General features: G+C 38.0%; 1 protein-coding gene across 1 annotated transcript in view; it reads right to left on the reverse strand.

Annotated features, from left to right (window-relative positions):
* Positions 1–2,720: 2,720 nt before the first annotated feature.
* The window catches only part of BTC (betacellulin), a 39,010-nt gene continuing 18,648 nt past the window's right edge, over positions 2,721–23,082 (reverse strand). The window contains exons 3-6 of the mRNA XM_084886150.1: positions 14,375–14,492; positions 8,012–8,158; positions 6,483–6,578; positions 2,721–4,603 (exon numbers count right to left, since the gene is read on the reverse strand). Of these exons, the coding sequence (XP_084742276.1) occupies positions 6,485–6,578; positions 8,012–8,158; positions 14,375–14,492 (359 nt within the window). The 3' untranslated portion in view covers positions 2,721–4,603; positions 6,483–6,484. The remainder of the gene's footprint in view (positions 4,604–6,482; positions 6,579–8,011; positions 8,159–14,374; positions 14,493–23,082) is intronic.

Below are 23,082 nucleotides of genomic sequence, written 5' to 3' on the forward strand. Positions count from 1 at the left end.
TTTTATATTCTGCATACATCTATAAGAATAATTAAATATGTCACAAAAAGAAATTTAAGGAGTTTTGTGTTGAAAAATTTTGTTTGACTTCTTTTAAATAAACTGAAGAAGAATGAAAAAAACATCTCTTAAAGTACTTCTGTCACACCTTTATTTCTTTGTAATTTAAACTTCTGTAAGAATAATAATACATGAAAGAAAAAGTCTTTAAAAACACATTTGATTAACATTTCTTTTATAATGCAAGTACTTACTATAATGATAAATTACACATACCTATATATCCACATTTGAATTTTTCAATAGCAGAAACATTCCTAACAATTTATTATCTCTTGAGTGTAATTACTGAAGTCGTTTTTGGGATCAGATAGTTTATTAAATTTCTGAACATGGAATTTCAGACTGCTTCAAACATCAATGGCTGACAGGTCCTCGGGAAGAATGAGTTTGCAGAAGTGCCAACTAGATATTATTATAAGATACACATTCCCAGCAACAGCAGCATTAGCAAACAGGCAGGAACAGTCTATTGCACGTTATGTTCCAGCATCATCGCTCAGCTGCCAATGCTGATCACATAGAACAGGTTCCTTTGCAGAAAAAATGCTTTGAAGCATGAAGGATTCTTTGAAGAACAGATGCCCAAAGGCAGTACTCAACCACAGTTCAAAAACAAAAACAAAAAACACCCCAAAGTATAAACCAAGATTTTTACACTGAAGAAACATAGTTATAATTTCTGCTCTTGAGAGCCATTATTAAAGTATGTACGTTATTTTGGGCCAAGGAAAATCTGCTGATCCCTCCATATACTGACTGCTGTGAGTGCCCATCTTGAATTCTATTCTCCAAGACAGTGGGACAGATTTAAAAGTCTGATGACAAAGTCCACTGGCTAACATACCTTCTTGGATAAGCCTTGTTTAAATTCTATTCTATGAAATATTGTATCCACTAGGTTATGAGCTCTATGAGGTGACAGATTTTTTAAAGCATTTTGTTCATTGATATAGCCCCAGCACCTAAGGTACTTGGCACTTAGTAGGTACAAAATAAATATTTTAAATAAATTCATAACAAAATGAATTTTTTATTCATAACAAAGTGCAAGCAAGACTATATTAAAATAGAGATTGTGTTAAGGCAATAGTTTGGTCTCAAAGCCATGGGCACTGAAATATGTCCTGAACCTCCTTTGCAGAATTTTGCACAAACTAGGGCCTTAGCCAAGCAGCAAATTATCTGACCCAGAACATTTTGCTCCACACTCTATGTCACTTGCTTATTTCATGAGCAATGATATGAAGTGGAAAATGTGAAAGGCCCAAATGATTTACTTCTAGGAAGAAATATAAAGCTCTCTCCCATCACAGCTCATCACTTAATAATGTAACGTCACGGGAACCAGTGACATCTCAACTCACAGCTCACATGCCTGTATCCTTTACTCAATCTTCCCAGGATATTCTGGAACAAGTTACAAAACCTTGATTCCTTTCATTTTTTTTATCCCCTTGTAACAACATCTGTTGGTCCTTCCACTGTTAGAACTTAAGAGACATTCTGAGGAATTTGACAAGGATCCAAGAAATATTTGCCCCTACCAAGGAGCCGGTCCAGTACAGATATAATCGCCTTCAGGAGCCTTAACTGACTCCTTCCAAGTTGCCTTAATCATTCTCTTCTCTGATCCCATAATACTGTCTGCCTCTTTTCTGTGCTTTTAAGTTTATCTTTATTGCTGAAAGTATTATAGAGGTTCCTCCTTTCCCCCCTCCTTGGCCCCCTTCACCCTGCTCCTACCCCCTCTTCAGGGCTTCAGCCCATTTTAGAGAACCAAAGTGAATGGAGATGATCAGTGAATAGCTGTTCCTCCCACTAAACTGTAAGATTCATCAGGGGTCATGTCTTATTTCTCCTTAGCTTTTGTCATTGTAGGGATCACAGTGCATAGGATATAGTAGGTGCCTAGTCAATGCTCACTGAGCTCCCTGCTCCCTCTCTATGCTCTGTAATTGTCATCTTAAATGCTTATGTGAAAGTAGAATATTGTTGCTAGAAATGTTCCTCTAATACAATTGATAGCACTATGTGAAAACCATAATTTTATATTCTGTTTAATAGAGGGTGTTATTTCTGCTTTAAGAAACTATTGTCCACAACCCCATGATGCACTAAAATTAGGATCTTTGTTTCAGGTTACAGAAACCCAAATAGCATATCAAGTGAGGAATTTATTATAAAGATAATATGTCTCATAGAGGCCACAGATAAGAACAGATGAGGCTAAACTTTGAGAATACATGTACTAGGGACTCAGACTCTCAGGAAAGTTGAATCTTATATCTCTGTTCTTTCTAATCAGCTTCCTTTGCTTTTTTGATACACATGAGAAAAAACATGACTTCCTATAGCTTTGAAATGACTCCAATAGGCCCAACTTTATTAAGTATTCCTCTTCGACCAGCAAAATGCTGAAAATGGGGTCAAAAATAGGGGCAGACAATCCCATATGCATGTCCACCACACTTCCAAGGAAAGTTTCCTTTTTTAAGGAAAACATCTGGTCAGAATGGACTATTTCAAATTTAATAATCGTAGTCCCTATAAAATATAAAAGTTTTCCAAAGCACTAATATTCAAATGTAATTCTCTTAATAATATATGGTACCAATAGAAAATTCCTGAGTATACAGTACATGTGTTTTCTTTGTTTTAAAAATAAAAGTCACTTTATTATTTGATAATAATGACAATTTATATCCAAGTTCATTTAATATATGCAAAACAATTATAAATACATTTTGAAAAAGATATGAAAATCCTCAGTTCTTTCTTGACATCAGCCCTATCAATTTTCAAAAGACACCATTAACATCTTAGGATCAAAACAAAATTCCACATCGGAATTGTCTTTGGTCAACTAACATCAGTTTAGGAAAGAAGAAACATTTATGCCTTCTTTTTTGTTTTAAATGCTCAAACGAGCATTTGTTTCTAGTGTTCTTAGTATCAAAGAAGACTGAGAAAGAGAAAGGGCATGGAATGAGTCCAGAAGACTTGTAAAGAAAACATATACAACATAAATCAGCTGTATATAATCCTGTTGTAAGAATGTCTAAGTTAGGAGAATAAAATAGAATTAGAAAATTATCAGCTGTTGATATTTGAGCTAAATCTGTATTACATAGAAGCACAGCCTTAGTGTCACTCCAAACATGAAGTGTAATAGGAAGTGATGTACAGCTTCACCTTTTCTCTCAATTCTCCACTTCACTCTAGGTATAGCATCTACACCATAAATATAATTTACAAAGATTCTGGAAAAGGAGCTGCTGGGCTGACAGGTGCAACAGCCAAAGAGCAGCAGTTTGGGGACATCCTCCATCTGTTTTTGTAAAAGACCTAGCCTATCAATGTTGAAAGTTCCATATTCTATTGGATGTTGGTTAAATGTAGATTTTGCTTCTTCAGTTGTAAAGAGTCCTTATTAAATATACTAGGGAGTTAAAGGAGCATATGGGAGATGGTCTCAAGTAATAGTTGTATACACGGGATTTCATTGCAACAATATTCCATGGAGTGCAGTCTCAGTTACTGCTTATTAGAAGGACAAAAATGAGGATAGGGTCACAACCAGCTTCTGCCTGAGCTTTGCTATGCTGTCACTGACCATTATCCTGGGGATAACTAGATCTTCCAGTGCTATTGTTGATACTCAGTGAACAGCACACTCACCTGGGTCTTAATGACTGCCAGGCACTTCCTTTCTGAAGCTCTGTGCATTCTACGAGGGGGCAAATCTGTTTGCTTTACTAACCTAGAGTTTATGCATGTCTCTAAGCATTATATGAAGGAGCAAAGGAACATAATAAAAGTCAATGCTGCAGAAAATATGGTAGTAACAGTAACATATATTCGGGACCCTGCATTCTGAGTTTCTGCAGGGAAATAGCCCCAGTATCTCAGAGTCATGACAAAACACAGTTCAGTAGAAAGTGTTGAGTTATCTAGTGAGTTAAGTTGTACCAAGTGTGAGGAGCAAAAATGAGGGCTCAGAGCACATACGTTGAATGGGGTAAATCTTGGTTCTAGTTTCAGCTCCACCAGTTCCTAACTCTGAAAATCTGCTTTAGATTATTTACCTTCTTTGGGTCTGTTTCTATATATAGAAAATAAGGATCATAATAGATATCTCAGAGACTCTTGCAAGGATTCAAGGAAATAAAGTATTTCAATTTCAAACTCCCAGCATATGGTAAGTGTTGGATAAATGGTAGATGTATTATTAATGCAACTTCTAGGATCTAGAGACCTTCCTACTTTTTTCCCCCCTTATTTAACTAGTAATCCTGGTGACAAAGCTTAAGTGGAAGTTTAATAATATTCCCTTCTTAACTGGGTACTTTTTCCCAATTATTAAACAATAATAAAATTTATTATTATAACAAAAACAATAGTAAACAACAAAAACTGTTGCAAAGGTAAATACATGATTTAAAATTCATTTTGTTAGCTGTTTTTCTGAGACACATTCTGTCATTTTCAGTTGAGCCTGGCATTTTGTAGCTTGCGACCAGCCTGGAGGTACCTTCAGAAACTGTAGGAAACCAAAAAGAGGAAGTGTTTAAAAGAAAAATGTGCTATGAATATCCCTCCTCTCCCCTCCCTCCCCCCACCCAGCAAAAAAAATATAGAGAGCCAGCATTTTTGTATTTTTGTTTTCAATTCATTAGTGTTATCCTGGTAATAAGTTCAGAGAACATTATAATTTCTTGAGAGGCATTTATTGTACCCCATTTACCTGGGAGTTTCTGGGAAAGGAGGTTCTTTGTGATGCTGGGAGGCCTATGGAAAGTCACTACCCCGCTCTTGCTGAAAGTGAACAAGGAAGCCTGTGGCCCTGATTGCTACAGGCCTTGGCAGAAGTCATCAAGGATGAAGCCACCTCTTTAGACAGGGAGCAGAAAGAGAGAACTCATGTTTCCCTGCATGGGAGTCTCTGGATTGCCAGTTCACGTGCGCCAAACACTCCATTGTTTTAAACCAGTGTGGCTGTGTTTGGCCCTACCACAGGCAAAACGACTCGGTGACTGTTGTTTGCCCCCTCAGAGCCCTTCTCTCCCTGTTGTGCCCTCGAAGGGGCTGACACTACAGATTGCACCACAAGGGCTCCAGGCCTTTCTGGTTCTTAGGTTTAGCTAGTGGAAGGCTCCTGCTAAAGATCTGAAGGCAGGAGGAGAGGAAGTTTGGGGTGTTTTTCTCCATTTCCTGCCTCCCTCCTTGTTTAGGTTCCAGCAGTGGCTTTTTCATTCCACAGCACCAGCTCCTGCCTGGTGGGCCCTCCAGCAGCCCACCTCTCAGGGCCAAGGGAATGTAACTCCAGCCCTTGTGGACATGGGAAGGGTACAGCTCCTGCCATTGCTAGACTCTGGAGCCTCCATGTTCCTGTGAGTTTCCTCAAGCACCACCCCCCGCCCCCCCCCCCCCGCAACTTTTGCCTACCTCAATCCCTTCATCAAAATCTATTTATTGGTTCTAGTTGGTTTGGCTCAGTGGATAGAGCATTGGCCTATGGACTAAAGTGTCCCTAGTTTGATTCTGGTCAAGGGCATATGCCTGGATTGTGGGCTCGATCCCTAGTAGGAGGCATGCAGGAGGTAGCCAATCAATGATTCTCTCTCATTATTGATGTCTCTATTTCTCTCTCCCTCTCCCTTCCTCTCTGAAATCACTAAAAATATATTTTAAAAATCTCTTTATTGGATCATCCCAGAGGATTTGTGATTCATACTGGGAAACTAACTGATACAACATTTAAAGAGCATAGAACAACAGTGTTTTGGCATGTGGTAAATGCTCGATAAATGAAGCTATTAATAAAATATTACTATTATTATTTCCTCTCAATGAGAGATGTCTCTCAACCTGTTCTTTGTGCCTAAAAATGAGGAAGAAACAAATATAAAATAACTACACAACTATGTAAAATGAGAAAACTGCCCAGCCAGCATGGCTCAGTTGTTGAGCATCCACCTTTGGACCAGGAGACCATGGTTTGAGTCCAGGTCAAGGCACATGCCCAGGTTGTGGGGTCCATCTCTAGTAGGGGATGTGCAGAAGGCAACCAATCAATGATTCTCTCCAATCATTGATGTTTCTATCTGTCTCCCTCTCCCTTTCTCTCTGCAATCAATACAAATATATTTTTAAAAATTAAAAAACAATTGATCTGAGTACCTTAGAAAAAGTATATGAAATTCCTCTCCCACATACATGCATCTCTGTGATAACATGTGAGAGAAAGATATAAGAACATTTTATTTGACTTCAGAGTCTATGGAAAATTTTATTTATTTTAGATGTTTTTAAACATAATCAAATTTTAATCAATGATTTATTAGATGCAATTAAACCCCCATTTTCCCAGGTAAATGCCACCTGAATAGTTTCCCATCTACCAAGTTTATCACACTCACCATTAAACAATACTAGTTTCTTGAATATCTTCATTTACAGGAGTTATATCTTTATCAAGATTTGGCATATCTTCTTTCTTTTTCTTTCGAAGGGGACTTGGAAAATAGTGTTAGAAATTAGCATGGGCCTGTTAGTTCATGCGAAGACAAAATTAATCATCAAGAAAGCCACCTATGATTTTATTTCTAGAAGACTGTTAAGAGTGCATAGGTTCCTTTTTTTCCCGTTAAATATTTGAGGTTTTCTTTTAAAAATCATCTCTCAAGGCTCCAAGGCTCTGTTGGTCACTACAATAAGCAACAGTGTGACAGAGTAAGGCTATAGGTAGAAAGAATGTGGCACCTGAGTGTTGATGGAGTTTGGTTAGCACAAGAACATTTTCCAAAACAAGTCATTTTACAAAATAGACTGATATGGCATTATTTAGTGTGTATATAAGAAATAGTACACATTGGAAAAGAGCACTTTTGGAATGTTAATTAAGTTGCCAGATACATTAGAAATCTGGACTGTAGTCCCATTTTTTGGAAGTATAACTCAAAATTAATGTAATAAAATAGGCCATCTCTGAGCTCTGTCCAACAGATACTTTGTCCCAAACCTGGCATTATAAATGTTCCTTTTGCTAGAAAGTAGGCAAAAAAAAAAAAAAAAAAATAGTTTTCAATTTTATAGCTAGAAAGAATCCTATAAATTATCTGGTTTAATTCTCTAATTTTACAGATAATATGATTTTACAGATGTTAAGAAAGTCCTCCAACATTTCAAAGATACTCAATGGCAGAGCTGTAAAAAAATCAGTCACCCGGGAGCTGTGCTTGTGTTTCTCATCCCTGATGGCTGTGAAGAAAGGGATCATGGGATACTCTCTTCCGGGGTAGACCGCAGACCACCGGTCTACCTAAAGCAGTTTAGGAGGCTGCACTAGTTCCTCAAGACAGAAAGATAGCACTGGAGACTTTTAGCGTAGTACCTGGGAGTTCTAGTCTAACCAATCATTTGATGGGTTTCCGAAAGTAACTATCTTAAGTAATACACCAAGCCACCCTCTCTTAGACAAAAGCAAGGTGTTTATTGAGTGCCAAAATTGTGGCATATAATGAAAAGTAAAAGAGAAGAACAAGAGTGTGATTATCTTTCATAAATTAAATTCATGATTTTGATGTGGATAAAAATATGTTTTGTTCATTTATTTCAATCTTTCAAAGTTAGTCCTTGTGTAGCTTGAGAAAAGGAGTCTGATTCAGTCAGCCTAACAAACTCACATAAAATATGACAAACTTTAGGACTAAATAATAGTTTTCTTTAAGTTAGGAAATTTATACAAATTTGATTTTAAATTATAATAATTGTGCCCATTAAAATGACAAATATCATGTGTTTTGCTATAAATAGTTTAAATAAATGATGGAAAACTTGGAAAGTGATTTATTTAAATAAAAGCAAAAACAAAAAGTTAGAAAGGAGGGAAAAAATCAGGATGATACAGTTTCTCAGATTTACTTAAAATTAAATTTAAAATACTTACTGACAGTATGTGCAGACACCAATCACCAAAATGATCAATGTCACCATAACTGCTGTCAAACAAATCACCAGAATCCGTCCTGTGTCCCCTCTCAGGTAAAAAATGTCAACTTTCTCACATCTCATCCCAGTGTAGCCAACATCACAGCTGTAAAAATAAAACAAAAACAAAACAAGGTGAAATGGCAGTTTTCAAAATCTCTACTATTTCTTTTATGAAGTAACTAACACTGTTTTCATTCCTTGGAATTAATAATTAAAAAAAAAACCCACATAATTCCTTTAAAATATTAAGTAGTTCATGAATAATTTCTCTTTCTTTGGTTTGCTGAAAATCTGTCATCACTTGAACAATATTAACAATATGTATAACATAAATAGGGATGCTGGCAATTTACTAAACTTTAGTTTGAAATTTTAGATTTTGCATTTGAATAGAGAAGATGATAATATTCCCAAGCACTTAAATACCTACATGGCAAGGGCTTCCCATTTCATCGCAGGACAATATGAACAATTTCAGTGTGCCCAAGTTCTCTTAATATAATTTAAAAAAAATTATACTGTCTCATATCATCAAACATGATAATTACTATGCATGAAAGTTCATAGACATCTACCTACATATAGAAGTTCCATACATATTATTCAATAGAATTCCTCTCTCCCTGTGACTTCCACCCATCAGTTCTAGTTCTACTGCTTGCAGGTGTCACAGATGAGGTACTGCTTCTCTATTGCTCTTGTAGTCACCACCTCCCTAACTACACTCCCAAACACAATAGGTCATTATCCTCTCTGGTTCCTGGTTTCTGGTTCTTTTATCTGATCCTCTAAGTCCACATTTTCAGATCTGGTCATAATTCCCTCTAGTCTCTTCCAAATGGCCTCCCTTTCTCCATGGCCTAATAAAGTGTGGTGACCAGAAATCAGCAAGTTTTCCAAGTGTAGCAACACTCCCCTCATTCTCTCAACTCTCTATCAACACAGTCCTAGGATCCACCTGAACTCAGTGGATGCCCCAAGTCTCAGTTACAGTTAAGGATGTATTTGACCAAGCCAGGGCTTGTCTGAGCAATACTCAAGAAGCTCGAGGCTCAGTGATTTGGAGACTATTCCTAGTATTCTCTGAAGAGTGTCTATGCTTACAAGGTATTTAAGAAGTCTGAGGACATTTGAAACCAAAATTATATGTTGTAACATCAATTACTTTCCCCTTTTCTCCTTAGACTCATTCAAAATGCAGAGATGTTGGTCATGCTTATATATATCTGAAAAAGGGTAAATTATGCTTCTTGAAAAGACTTCTGTACAACCTCTTTTTTTGTTTTGTTTTTTTGCTTTGCTTGATTTGGTTTTAATTTTGTAAAAAGAGTTGAATTGCCAGGCTGGTCTATGGTTTATGTTTGACCAAAGAGTCAAGTCTGCTAATTCTCACAAAGTCTATATTGCACAAATAAAGAGATTCCCTGAATGCCAATACACAATGCTACAAAAATTAAATACAACAAAACAAAAAAGCAAGCTTGGCTGGAGTGGCTCAGTTGGTTGAATATAGTCCCATGCACTGAAAGGTTGCTGGTTCCATTCTTGGTCAAGACACATAGCTGGGTTGCAGGCTCCATCCTCAATTGGGATGATCATAGAAAGCAACCAATAGCTTAACCTCTCCTCTCCTCTCCTCTCCTCTCCTCTCCTCTCCTCTCCTCTCCTCTCCTCTCCTCTCCTCTCCTCTCCTCTCCTCTCCTCTCCTCTCCTCTCTTCTTCTCTCCCCTTTCTCTCTGTAAGCATGTCCTCAGGTGAGGATTGAAAAAAACAACACAAAAACAAGCTCAATCTCAACCCTGAGTTGAAAGGTGAGGCTCAATGCAGGCCAGGAGAAAGATACCTAATCAACTGCAAAAGGACCCCAGGACCTATGAGAGAAAACTGCTTCCTTTAGGAGAGCTGGGTGACTTGGTTGCAAGGTTAAAGTCATGAAAGGAAAACTTAGAAATATCTCAAAACATCAACAACAAAAAAATCTTCTGTACATGGGCCTGGAACTGGGGGGAGGGGAGGAAATCACTTTTAATTGCATGTGTGGGATGAAGGTTTTTAAGAGTCTTTTTTTTTTAAGGTCATAATTAAAAATCTTACAAATATAGTCTCTCCTAATTAGCTTAAATGTTTCTCTAACAAATTCACTGAAAGTGGCATTTTTAAACAATACCTTCACCTATAAAATACACTGCAATTTCTTACTGTTCTTTAGGATGCTTTTCTAATTATAAACTCCAGGTTTATAACTCAGGTCCTGTGGTGTAATCACACACTGGTTGAATTTCTCAGTGAGCAGTAAGCCTCCCAGCAAGTTGTAACCCGGTAAGCCATGCTAGAAGGTGAAATCTTAACCAGTTGTAGTGGCTCTCATGTTATTTCACTTCTGGTCAAATCAATAGTAACCTTTGCCTCGCTGAAAATGAGGCAAAGGGTACAAGATTCCAGGAGATGTTTATTAAATGCTCAATAAGTAAACAAATGAGATTTAATAAACATGAAATAAAATTTTAAATAATTTTTAAAGATGCCCATGGTCCTTGAGGACTCTGAAAAATCAGATTTGGGATCACTTTTCTGGAGTAATCACCAGACACAATTCTAAAAGATTTAGAAGTATTAACTCCATGATTCTTTTTTTTTTAAATATATTTTTTAATTGATTTAGGAAGGAAGAGAGAGCGAGGGAGGGAGACAGAAACAGCAATGATGAGAGAGAATCATGGATTGGCTGCCTCTGGCATGCGCCCTGATGGGGAATCAAACCTCGTCCTCCTGGTTCATAGATCTATGCTCAACCAGTGAGGCATGCCAGCCGGGCTCAATTGATTCTTAAAGTAACATTTGCAGTAGTTGTTATTATCAACCCATTTTACAGATGGAGTAACTCAGCTATAGAGAAATTGAGTGAGTGGGGCTGGGGCTCAAAGGCAGGAAGTTGGCTACTAAATTAATGCCCAACTCCATGCAATACTGCTTACATGAAATGTGCTGCATAAATAATTAAAAATTATGTATCTGGAAACAAATTGCCTCCATTCCAAGAATATACAGAAGAGACTAATAGAGGATTGAAGTTCTTTGAAACACTGTGGTGTTTATGTAAAAGCAGGAATCCACAAACTCCTCTGAGCTCAAAAGGAGATATTTCTGGTTCCCAGAATAGCATAGGCACCATGGGCAGGGCAGTTTTACCTGAATCTGTGTAAGTGACCCAAAAGGTCAGGCCTAGGTTCAATATTTCTCACTCATCTCATGGTACAGTTTATGAAACATTTACTCTGTGCTGGGTACCATAATAAATATTTTTATTAATGTTTATTTTGCCTAGTTCTCAACACTTCAGAGGAAGATATTATTATTCCATCTTACAGAAGATAAAACTGAGACTTGAGAAAGATATCTTATCCATTGTTAAACTTGCTTATTATTGATGAAAACAAAATTTTAACTTAAGTCTATTTGATTTCAAAATCTGTGTCCTGCTCCATAAGCTTTCCCACCTCCTATTGATTCATTATCATTCTACCACTAAGAAGGTGTTCCTGGTTCAGATTAAGGCCTTGGTTTGTGTTTTTTTAATATGTTTTTTTTTAATTTTTTTTTTTTTTTTTTTGAGAGAGAGAGAGAGAGAGAGAGAGAGAGAGAGAGAGAGAGAGAGAGAGAGAGGAAGGGCAAGGGATAGATAGAAAGATGAATAAGCTACCTCCTGCATGCCCCCTACTGGGGATTGAACCCACAGTAAGGGCATGTGCTCTGACCAGGAATTGAGTAGGTGACCTCCTGGTTGTGGGTCAACGCTCAAGGACTGAGCCACATCACCCAGCAAGGCCTTGGTTTTGATACTTAGCAGAGCATTGGATGAATTATGATAGAGGGACTCAGTCACTAATTCATCAGTCATTCTTGAACACCTAGTAAAATCTAGGTGTGATGCTTGGCACCAGAACACAAAAAGGAATAAGCCACGAGCCCTGCCTTCTAGGTATTCACAGTCACAGAAGTGACACTTACAGAAACCATTTATGCTCCAGGGGAAATAGTTTTTATAGAAGTGGGATTAAATCCCAGAGAAATGGCATCCAGCCAACACCTGAATGTGTCTAAGAATAGGGAAGATAATTCAGGGGTCCAGGAAGAGCTGATGGTTTGAGTTGCATGTAAAACACCAGTGAGAATGAGCTTTACAGATTATGAGAAGAGCTTGTGTGAAGTACCACACAAAGGAATGCAGGATTGTAGAGGGACATTTGAAGCTATAATGGAGATAAAGAATAAAGCAGGATCAGAGTAGCTTCGAAGGCTGAGGAAATGAGTTGGCAGAAGGGAGCATGCTGTGTGTTGATTGATCTTAGGGAGTAGATCACACACTGTGGTTTTCATTTTAGAAGGCAGCAATATTAAAGAACAATAAATGTACAGACATAGAGATCAGTTAGAAAAATGTAGTGCATTAATGGGCATTAATATTTAAAAGACTCAATAAATTCTCTCAAACCAGTGAGCAATTAAATGAAATTGAAAAAAAATCAGCTCTCTTTCCCAACACACCCACCCACACAGGCACATTTTTCTTATTCCCTTTTTTCCACCTCTAATTATGATCCTTATATATTTATTTTTAAATTAAATTTAATTAAATTTCAAAGAAGTCCATAACTCATACATTTCACTAAATTAGGGATTAGAATTTCTGTCCTGAGATAATTATGAAAAAACAAACAAACAAAAACGTCTGCTGAGGGGAAATGCACATAATATTCTATGAATTTTAAATAAAAATTATACTTAAGAAATCACCTTGCTACCCTATGAGGTGAGCTCTAAGGGCATTTTAGAGGGACATCTCTTTAGAAGAAAATGAATATTTAAATTATGCAAAAATGTTTCTTGTGCCTGAGTAAATTAAAATTTGGACTCTTAATGTATTAACAGGTGAAGATTTTTCTTCCAATTCCCTGCTCTATTAAACAAACTTTAAAAATCTATATTTATGGATAAGATGGGGTTCTTTGCACTTAATTGACACCTGCAAAAGTGACTTTTAATTTGGCAGAAACTCTTTTAAATTTAAATAAATTACAAACCATATAACTAATGTCAGAAAATGTATTTTCCCTTCAAAACACATGGGAGATAAATTGAGCTTTTAAAACCATCCTTTTAAAAAATTATCTTCATTATTGAAAGTATTACAGATATCTCCCTTTTTTCCCCCCTTGACTGCCTCCACTCCACTTTCGCCCCCTCCTCAGGCCTTTACTGCATTATTCTTGGTCCATGGGTTATGCATATATGCACATAAATTCTTGGTTAATCTCTTCCTGCCCTTGTGTGAGGCTCATATGATCACCACTGCACCATGAACACAAGATGGGTTGAGGGTAAGGAACTACAAGAAGCACATGGGAGGATGTCACCAAAAAGGAAGCAAGTTCCATGGAAACCCCCAGATTCAAAGTCAATAGTGCCAACCGTTACACCCTGGGGCCATAGAAGCAACCCAAGTGCCCATCTGTAAATGAGTGAGTAAAAAAGATATGGTACATATGTACAATGGACTACTACTTGGCAATGAAAAACAAGGGAATCTTACCATTTGCAATAGCATTCATGGACCTAGAGGCCATTGTGCTAAGTGAAATAAGTCAGCCAGAGGAAGACAAATTCCATATGATTTTACTTGTTTGTGAAACCTAAAGAGCCTTACAAATGAGCAAGCAAAACAGAAACAGAGACATGGGTACAGAGAATAGACTGATGGTTGCCAGAGGGAAAGGTTGGGGTTTGGAGAGAAAAGATGAAGACATTTACAAATACAGATTGGTGGCTGCAGAGTAGGGGGGTGTAAAGCACAGTATAGAAAAAATAGTCAAAAACATTGTCATAAATATGTAAGGTGCCAAGTGCGTACTTGACATATGGGGGACACTTTAGAAAGTATATGATTATCTAACCACTAGACTGTAACCCTCAAACTAACACAAAATAAATTGAATATAAACTATAATTGAAAAATAATAATAATAAAAAACTATAGTGAAAGAGAAAAAAAACACAACATTCTTAACACTGGATGGAAACAGTCTTGCTTGTCTAAGGCAGCAGAGGACTCGGCCCTGCCTGCAAGCAAATCTGGGCCCTCCGATGTGCATCAGTTTCTCCATGAGCAGCTGTGGAAGGAGCCCCTGAGCAAGTGGCTGCGGTAGGACCAGGGGTCCCTGTGCTGGCAGAAGGCTTGATTAGTTCAGACTTTCCAGTCCTGCAGAGCCCCGGCCAGCACCATCCTGTCTCCCTTTGCCTGCAGGCTCAGGGCTCCACTTACAGGCAGGAGGGTGTCTGCAGGTCCTCCACGAAGCGGCATTTTCCCTTGATGCAGTAATGCACATAGTTCTCGGGGCATGGAGATAAGTGGTCATTCCACTTTGACTGTGTGGTGGTAACTAAAAAATAAGAAAAAGGTCAATAAGTCACTCACCTAAAACCACATTTCTAAGCAGTAGTATATGCTTATCTTTACTGCCAGGTTTTTTGCAGAATATACTCCTGTTTTTCTTTTCTCCTCTATGCACTGGGATAAAAGTTACACTTTTGTGGCTCCAAAATAACGCTAGAGATTGTATAATGGGAACTGTGGTGGGAACATTTCATATTTTAATTAGATTTATGAGCATTCTACCTCTCAGAGACATTGGTGCTGTTCAAAGGGTAGAGCATAGTTGTGGTAAGAGAAAAGGTTACTCTTCTCATGAAGATTATTAGAGTCCTGAGGCTGATGGCACTGAAGAGAGAGGTACACATTTCTGTCCTTTTTAAAATTGTTTTAATTTAAACAGTTATGAAGCACTTACTGAAAACCAGATGCTGGTCTGTATACTTTGTTTTTATGAATGCATTTAACTCTCATAACACTCTTATAAGTAAACAGCATCCTAATGTCCTACTTATTAATGAGCAAATCCCCTATTTATTCATGAGAGGGTATGGTACCTTCTAGTACCCTCACACAGCTAGTACTGGGAAGGCCTGGAGAGCAAACGAGGGCCATCTTGTCCCACAGCCCATGCTCTTGACCACTCCACTCAGCACTCTATCAAGCCAGGTGTTCACAGGTGGCTGTCATCTGCTCTCCACCCAGGACCCCAGGAGTCGTGCTTCCTGAGTGGGGGTTTGTTTCTCTCATTTGACCCTTGGAAGGATGCTCATGCCCTGAAAGAGGGAGATTCTGAAAGCTTCACATCCAGGATTTCAATCCTGCACTGCCCTGACCCTCTTGTCTCACCTTTAGGGTGGTGATTGCCTAATTATTCACCTGGGACAGTAATATGCAACAATTTTCTCATCATAGAAAGTTTCAATAAATAAACACTGTCAAGAGGAACACTACAGAAATACTAACTGGCTGTGTGGATTCACAGCAGACATGTGCTCACACCCAGAGAGAGCAGCTAACTAGCCAGGCCCAGCCCAGGGCCGGACTTTCCATATTCATGTTATGACCAGCAGCTTGCAGGAGTCAGACACCTGTGCAGCCAGAAAGAGCACAGTGTTCGCTAATGGAGGGCCTCTCACACTAGCTTTGGTGGGGCACCTGCCACCCCAATGACATCAAACAATCCTTTTATTATTAGCAAGGACTGCTAAACTTCTTCCTTCATATTATGTAATGAGCGCATATAATTGCTCAGGGCCACCAGAGAGAGGAGTCGCAAAGAGCTCTGATGATCTACACATAGCAAGTGCCTGCCTTGCCAGGTCACAGTGTCAGCGGGTGGCAGAATGTTGCTGAGGAACTGGCTGACCTGGTTTTGGTTGGTGGCTTAATTACCAGCCATGCTCACTGCTGGTCCATGCCAGATATTTCTGCTATGCATGCCAATCAATGGGGTTCTTATTGAAATTTCTGCCAGAAATAAGTGCAAACTGGCTCTAAGGCAAAGATCTGTGTATTTTGGCAAATAAATTGATTAGTCAACTTCCATTCATCAAGCACTTTCTATCTCCAGAGCCCTATAGTAGACATTGGGAAACATCAAAGAAATAAGGGATATCCTATCTCTCTCTTATAATAAACCAAATTCAAGACAAGAATAAACAAGCAACAACTAAGAGCAACCATGGTAACTGCATAAATAGATGTGGTCCACTGGAAACAGTGGAAAAAACACTGGATTGGGAGGAATGAACTTAGTGTTTCATTTTCAGCTCTGCCTTTCTCTAGCCACGTGGGTCTGGGAAAGCAAAGTAAGCTGCCTGAGCCTGAGTTTCCTCACCTGCAAACTGAAGATGATGACATTTACTTTATTCAGAGGCTCAAAGAAAATAAATGTGGAATTCCTAGCAGAGAGCCTGGACTATAATGCTCTCAGTAAATGGATTGATTATAGAATCTTGACAATTTAAAAAAAAATATTGTATCAGTACAAAGGTGTTTACTAAATTAAGGGATAATTTTTGGGACACGTCGATATTTTATTTAGAGGTGGTGAGTAAGCAAGTGAGGTATGGAGAATGTCAAGGCCAAAAGGTCAGAGTCAAGAATATGCAAGCCTTATGCAAGGGGAAGATTTAATTGTAATAATGGAAGTGGCATGAAGGGGAGCAAACATGGCTGTGAATAGAAGTTAGAAAACTCAAATTGCCCAATGTGTTTGCACTGAAATTTAGGACAGAAGAGTGCTGAAGAAGGTTCTTACGCAATAAATTCAATGGTACATGTAGAAGCTAAGTGAGAAGCCTTTTATAAATAGATAGGAGAGTGCAGACTGGATCTGAGTAGAAAGATATCAGTGCAAGCAGTCAACCAAGGTACAGCTGAACCACACAGACATATGTGATGTGGGCCTGCAGCAGGTGAGTAAAGGTCAAGAAGAATTTAAGAAGCAATAACACTTAGTATCAGATCTGCTGTACTCCAGAAAGGTCTTTTTACTTTGCAAAACTCTCCTCGCTTTAAACATAAGCTGCATCATTCTGTGCTCTGACCACAACTGAGTCACTTATTCATTGTGCCTCTTTAAACATAGCCAGAGTTCTCATAAGCACCAAAACAGAGCAGGTCCCTCAAACCTTCTTTTTTTTTTATAAAAAAATATATATATATTTTATTGATTTTTCACAGAGAGGAAGAGAGAGGGATAGAGAGTTAGAAACATCGATGAGAGAGAATCATCGATCAGCTGCCTATTTCACACTCCTACTGGGGGTGTGCCTGCAACCAACGTACATGCCTTTGACTGGAATCGAAACCTTTCAGTCTGCAGGCCCACGCTCTATCCACTGAGCCAAACCGGTTTTAGCTCAAACCTTAATAGCAGCTGCTGGACACAGTGATTTGATCAGCCTCAGTTCATCCAACAACACATGCCTGTGCCAGAGAAATGGTTGCCAGGGCCTATTTTCACACCTCACAGAGCTCTCTTCTTTGCCAATAAGCTTGCTCTTAAATATTCATAGAATTATTTGGATTTAAAAACAGTTCCATGCCATCAGGCAGAAGATATTCAATGATTTATCTATGGAACTTTAAAACCTAGTAGAAAACAGCTCACACATACTGCCCCCCAAAAGCCAGAGAGACCTCTCTTCCTCTCTCTCTGGAAATTAAAGGCTGATCAGAATCTCCCCTTTGGAAATGCATCTACAATTCCAGGTGCTTTCATCTAAAGTTCACGAAGGTTACATCTGAAAGTCGAACAATTGTGAAATCTAACATTTTCTGCCTATCATGAGACCTGATGAGATTGCCGGGGATGGCAAAATTATACCATTCCATTCCAGGAATGTGTCTCAAGAAGAAAAAGTTAACCCTGTGACAAAAGTAAAATTAGTCTCATGTATATAGTTTCTCTTTTGAGAATTGAATGGCATGGTTTTGAACATGTCACAGGCTTAAAGCCTCCCTTGATTCTGGGTATGGTGGAATTAATTGATCTTTTGTCCTCCCACCTTCCTCTTTTCCAACCCACATGCCACAAAACCAAAACATGCTCTGGGAGTGAGTCTGTCTCACAAAATTCCACTGGAAAACTGCATCCATTGGTGAGCCAGGTTGCAACACTTAACTGGATGGGCACAGGAAATATATCACAATCTCTTCATGAGACACCATATCCCTAAGATTCTAATGCCAAATAAGTAAGAAACCACAAGGATTATTGCAGGTCAGTGTATGTCAAAATCTGATTCTAAGAGTTAGCACAAGGGATCAGAAGTAAAAACCTCTTTCTTTGACTATTTGGGCAGATAGACAAGAAGTGTATCTTCCTTGGGTGATATGGATAATTAGATGAGAGGTGACAAATTCTTTTGAGCTAAACTCAAATGTAGGAACACAGCCTACACCCAAATAACTGTTTAAATATGGATTTCCCCTCAGTTTGATAAATGCTTTGATTAAGCAGCATTGTGTGTTGGTCTTTCTGTACATGATTCTTACTGTCAAGCCAAAAAAGGTTTTGTAATATATTGGTGATGAAAACTTTTCAGATTTGAAACATTAGTTCTATTTTTTATAAAGTCTACCCTTACTTATTTCAATAGTGCTTAGTAGAATTCTAAGTAATGATTGATAATGGTATTAATATCAGCACCTCTTCTGAAAACAACTCTAAAGGTAAAGTAAAATTATAGTTACAATGTCTTTTGAAATTATCATTACGATGTTCATAACCTCATAGTATCGATATATCTGACCCCTATTTTGACACATAGTTAAATGCTTGTGTAGGGGACTTAAAAGTGGGTGTTTAATATAGACATAGATGTCTTACAAGTGTTTACAAGGAGAGAAGAAGAAAAACAAATACCTAGAAATTCACCTTCCCACTCAGATGCCTGACCTCCAAAAGGAAACACCAAGGGCACAGAAGAGTTTAAGTGGTCCCAGCAGAGTTTAGAGAAAAGTTTCTTCTTAGTCTGTGAAGTAGAGCCCAAGGCTTCAAACTTCTGTCCTTGGCTTCCAGGCATTTTCCCAGTGGGGCTTTCTAATATTACAACTTTTTAAAGCCAAAAGGTGAGGAAGAAAGTCATATATTTTAATGTTATTTTTTCTTATCTTTGTAATGATCTCCCTGAGAAGGGGAATGTAAATTCATGATGCCCTTCAAGTGCAAAATTTAACATTTATTGTAACTGAGGAATCCCATTTGTCTTACATCCACTGCCATTTCCTATAGAAATGTGAAAGGGTTGGTTGCTCCCAGACAAGAAGAATAGAAAATAGATTTCACAGATGTGCTGTGATCCCTCTGGTGCTACCAGACTATGCTTATACAGAGGGCTAGTTAGACCCTCTAGCATGTCTTTTAACCTGAGGGCTGTGCTAACCATTCTGACCTGACAGGAGAGGGCCATCACTTAGGGCTGCCCCTTTTCATTCTATAACTCTCAAGGAAGAAAAGGAAAATCTAGAGTTGAAGTGAGAGTGTATTTGTCTATATTTAAAATTATTCATAGCTGTGAGACAATTGAAAAGAACAATGGACAGGAGGGATACTTGTATTTCTTTTTGTTTTTCAAGAGTGCAGACTATGGAATTCTTATGCCTAAGATGCCTCCTTTGCTCATTCTCCTTTGCTGGTTCTTTCTCAGCTCCTCCATCCTGTAAATTTTGCAGTGCATTGGGCCTCTGCTCTTTCATCTTTTCTCCTTTCCTCACTCCCCCCGCTCAGTGTTTCTTGGCTTGCAACACCTTTAAACTAACAACTCCCAAATTTATGTTTCCATCCCAGATCTCTTTTCTCAATGCCAACAGCCCAACTAAAATCACCAGTTGGATATCTGACTGGCATTGAAACTAAACACTTCCAAAATGGAACACCTGGTTTCCTTGTGCAAATCGGGTCTTTTCTCATGTCAGTAAATCTGTATCAACATTCTTTTATTATTCAGACCAACAATTTTGGGGTTATCTTGATTTCTTTCTCTTTTACTCTATATCTAATTCATCAGAAAATTCAATTGGTTGAATTAAAATATGCAGAATTGTCCCTTTATCTCCAATAACCTGATCTAAGCCCAACATCATTTCTAGGTTGGCAGTAGTCTCCATGGCAATCATCTGTAAGTAGTCTTCCTGTTTTTGCCCCTTTCACTGTCTAATCTGCATACACAGAAACTAGATGGATGATATTAAAACTCACTCAGAGTAAAAGTTGAAGGCTTTTACCTTCTCAGCAAGACTCTATATTATACTACCCATTACTTCTTTTTCTCATAACCTCTCTGATATCATCTTTGACCATTGTGCTCATTGCTACATTCTTGGTATCTGGAACAGAGCTTGCTGCATCATAGTTGCCTATAAGTATTGGTGGAATGCATAAATTCTTCACTCAAAATAGAAAGTGATAAACTAAGCATGGAATGCTTAAACTCATGAAGTCATTTAGAAGTAGGAACTGCTCCTAAAGATCATCTGGTTCACTTCTTCATCTTACAGGTTAAAAACCGAGGGCACAGAAGAGTCTTTGAAAGCTCAAGTGATTTGTCAAAGGTCACATGATTAGTCAATAGAGACAATCTGCTCCTGTTCCACATTAATTCCTTTCTCAAGAATTTTTGTACTTATTTGGACTTTAAGCTATTATTTTTCAAACTTTCCTTCATTCCTATATTCAGCATTCTGATCTTCCCACATAATTTTAGCAGTTTAGCCTGGTGATTAACAAAACATTCTAGAGCCAGTCTCCCTGAATTCATGTTGCATGAGGTTGAGCAAAATTTTGCTGTCCCCAAAATATGGCTCTTCTGATATTGATTTTAAGCTGGTAATTAAGGGAAATACAGACTCAGGAAGAACTTTTTTAAAAAAATATATTTTATTGATTTTTTTACAGAGAGGAAAGGAGAGGGATAGAGAGTTAAAAATATTGATGAGAAACATCGATCAGCTGCCTCTTGCACACCTCCTACTGGGGATGTGCCCGCAACCCAGGTATTGTACATGCCCTTGACCAGACTTGAACCTGGGACCTTTCAGTTCACAGGCTAAAGCTCTATCCACTGAGCCAAACCGGTTTTGGCAAGGAAAAACTTTTGACCCTTCCTCTTTATTGCCTAAAAGGAATTTAGACAGAGAACGTGCTCCAGGAAGGGAGATATATGTCATCACAGATAACCACAGTTTAATATGGATTAGTGAGTGGTAGACAGGGAGGAACCCAACGACGCCTGCTTGATCAAAGTCCTCTCTGTGTCACATTGAGAAATATGGCCCAGCAAACATTTGTTTTCTAAGCACTTGTTTTTTTATATTCATGCGAATTGCCTTCTTTCCTTGAAGACCCAAACTTCAACATTTTTCTTTTCCTTAACTCCAGAATAGCATATAGGCCTTAATTGTCATAGCAATTAAATTTGGTTGTTTTCTCTTGTTAATCTGCCTTGTAAATTTGGTTATTAGCCCAGACAGAAGAAATTTAAAAAGTGGGAGGAAAATTAATTTTTTGACCTCTACACAGACTACTCTGCTTACTGTGTGACCTTAAACAAACTTATATCTTCTCCATATTAAAGAATCAAAGGACTAAAAAGCCAATCTATAGCTGCTATGGAAATAGAATGTAGTTTCCTTAAAAAATTAAAAATACATCAAACATATGATCCAGCATTCTAGCTTTTGATATTAATCCAAAAGAATTAAAGTCAGTATAACAAAGTGATATCTGTACTCCCCATATTTATAACAGCATTATTCACAATGGCCAAGATGTAAAAAAAAAACAAACCTAAATATCTATCAACAGATGAATGGATGAAGAAATTGTGTTACATACATAAAATGGAATATCATTCAATATCTTATTTATTTTTAAAATATGTTTTTATTGATTTTAGAGAGAGAAGAAGAAAGGAGAGAGAAGGAGAGAAACACTGATGTGAGAAGCATTGATTAGTCACCTCCATAAGCACCCCGACCAGGAAACAAACTTGCAACGTGGGCATGTGTTTTGACTAGGAATCAAACCAGTAACCCTTCAGTGCAGGGGATGATGCCCAACCAACTGAGCCACACCAGCTAGGACTCAGTTTTTTTCTTTGTTTGTTTGCTTTAAATGAAATACTTCAATATGCAACAAGATGGGTAACCCTGGAGAACATTATGCTAAGTGAAATAAGCCAGTCATTGAAGGGCAAATATTACATGATCCCACTGATATCTGATATCTAAATGACTAAATCTATGGAAGCAGAGACTAGAATGGTGATTGCCAGGGACTTGGGAAATGGGGGGATAAGAAATTTTTGTTCATGGGTTAAAATTTCAGTTATACAAGGTGAGTAATTTCTAGATATCTGCTGTATAATACTATGCCTTATAGTTAACAATATTGTATTGTACATTTAAAAATTTGTAAGAGGGTAGATCTCATGTTAAATGTTATTTCTACAATAAAAAAAAATAGAAAATACATTTAGGATATGATGAAGCAGATTGTTTAACACTGTCAATCATCAAATTATGGAATAATATCCCAAAGGATATGTGAAAATGCCATCATTTAAACCATTTGAAACCTGACTGAAGAAAAGCACACAAACACGCAAAGTTGACCTTGTTCTTTTTCCCTACATGGATGACAAGACTATACAAACAGGACCTAAGACAGGGGTGGATTCCACAGACATTCTCCAGACCGCCCACTAGTGTGAGGAAGAAAGAAGATAGGGCTGGAATTGATGACTCACATCAGGATGACTTGCTCAGCATATTCCTGGCTCAGTTACAACTTCCTGAAGTCACCTTACTCTCAGAAGTTTCCAGAGAATAGAGGAGATCCTTCTCCATTCCACCCTACATTTGGAATTAGCCTGTGTTTTGTTTTGTTTTGTTTTGTATCAGAAACAACTGGTGTAGAAGACCAGACCACACAATCTATAAAAGGTAGACAGAACCTTAGACCAGGGGTCAGCAAACTATGGTCCAAGGGTTAAATTTGGCCCACAGCCTATTTCTCTAAATAAAGTTTTATTGGAACACATCCAAGGCCACTCATTTGCATAGTGTCTATGGCTGCTTTTACAGTAAAA

Source organism: Pipistrellus hanaki (assembly GCF_964339955.1).
Source record: "Pipistrellus hanaki genome assembly, chromosome: 1".
In the NCBI taxonomy this organism is placed as follows: domain Eukaryota; kingdom Metazoa; phylum Chordata; class Mammalia; order Chiroptera; family Vespertilionidae; genus Pipistrellus; species Pipistrellus hanaki.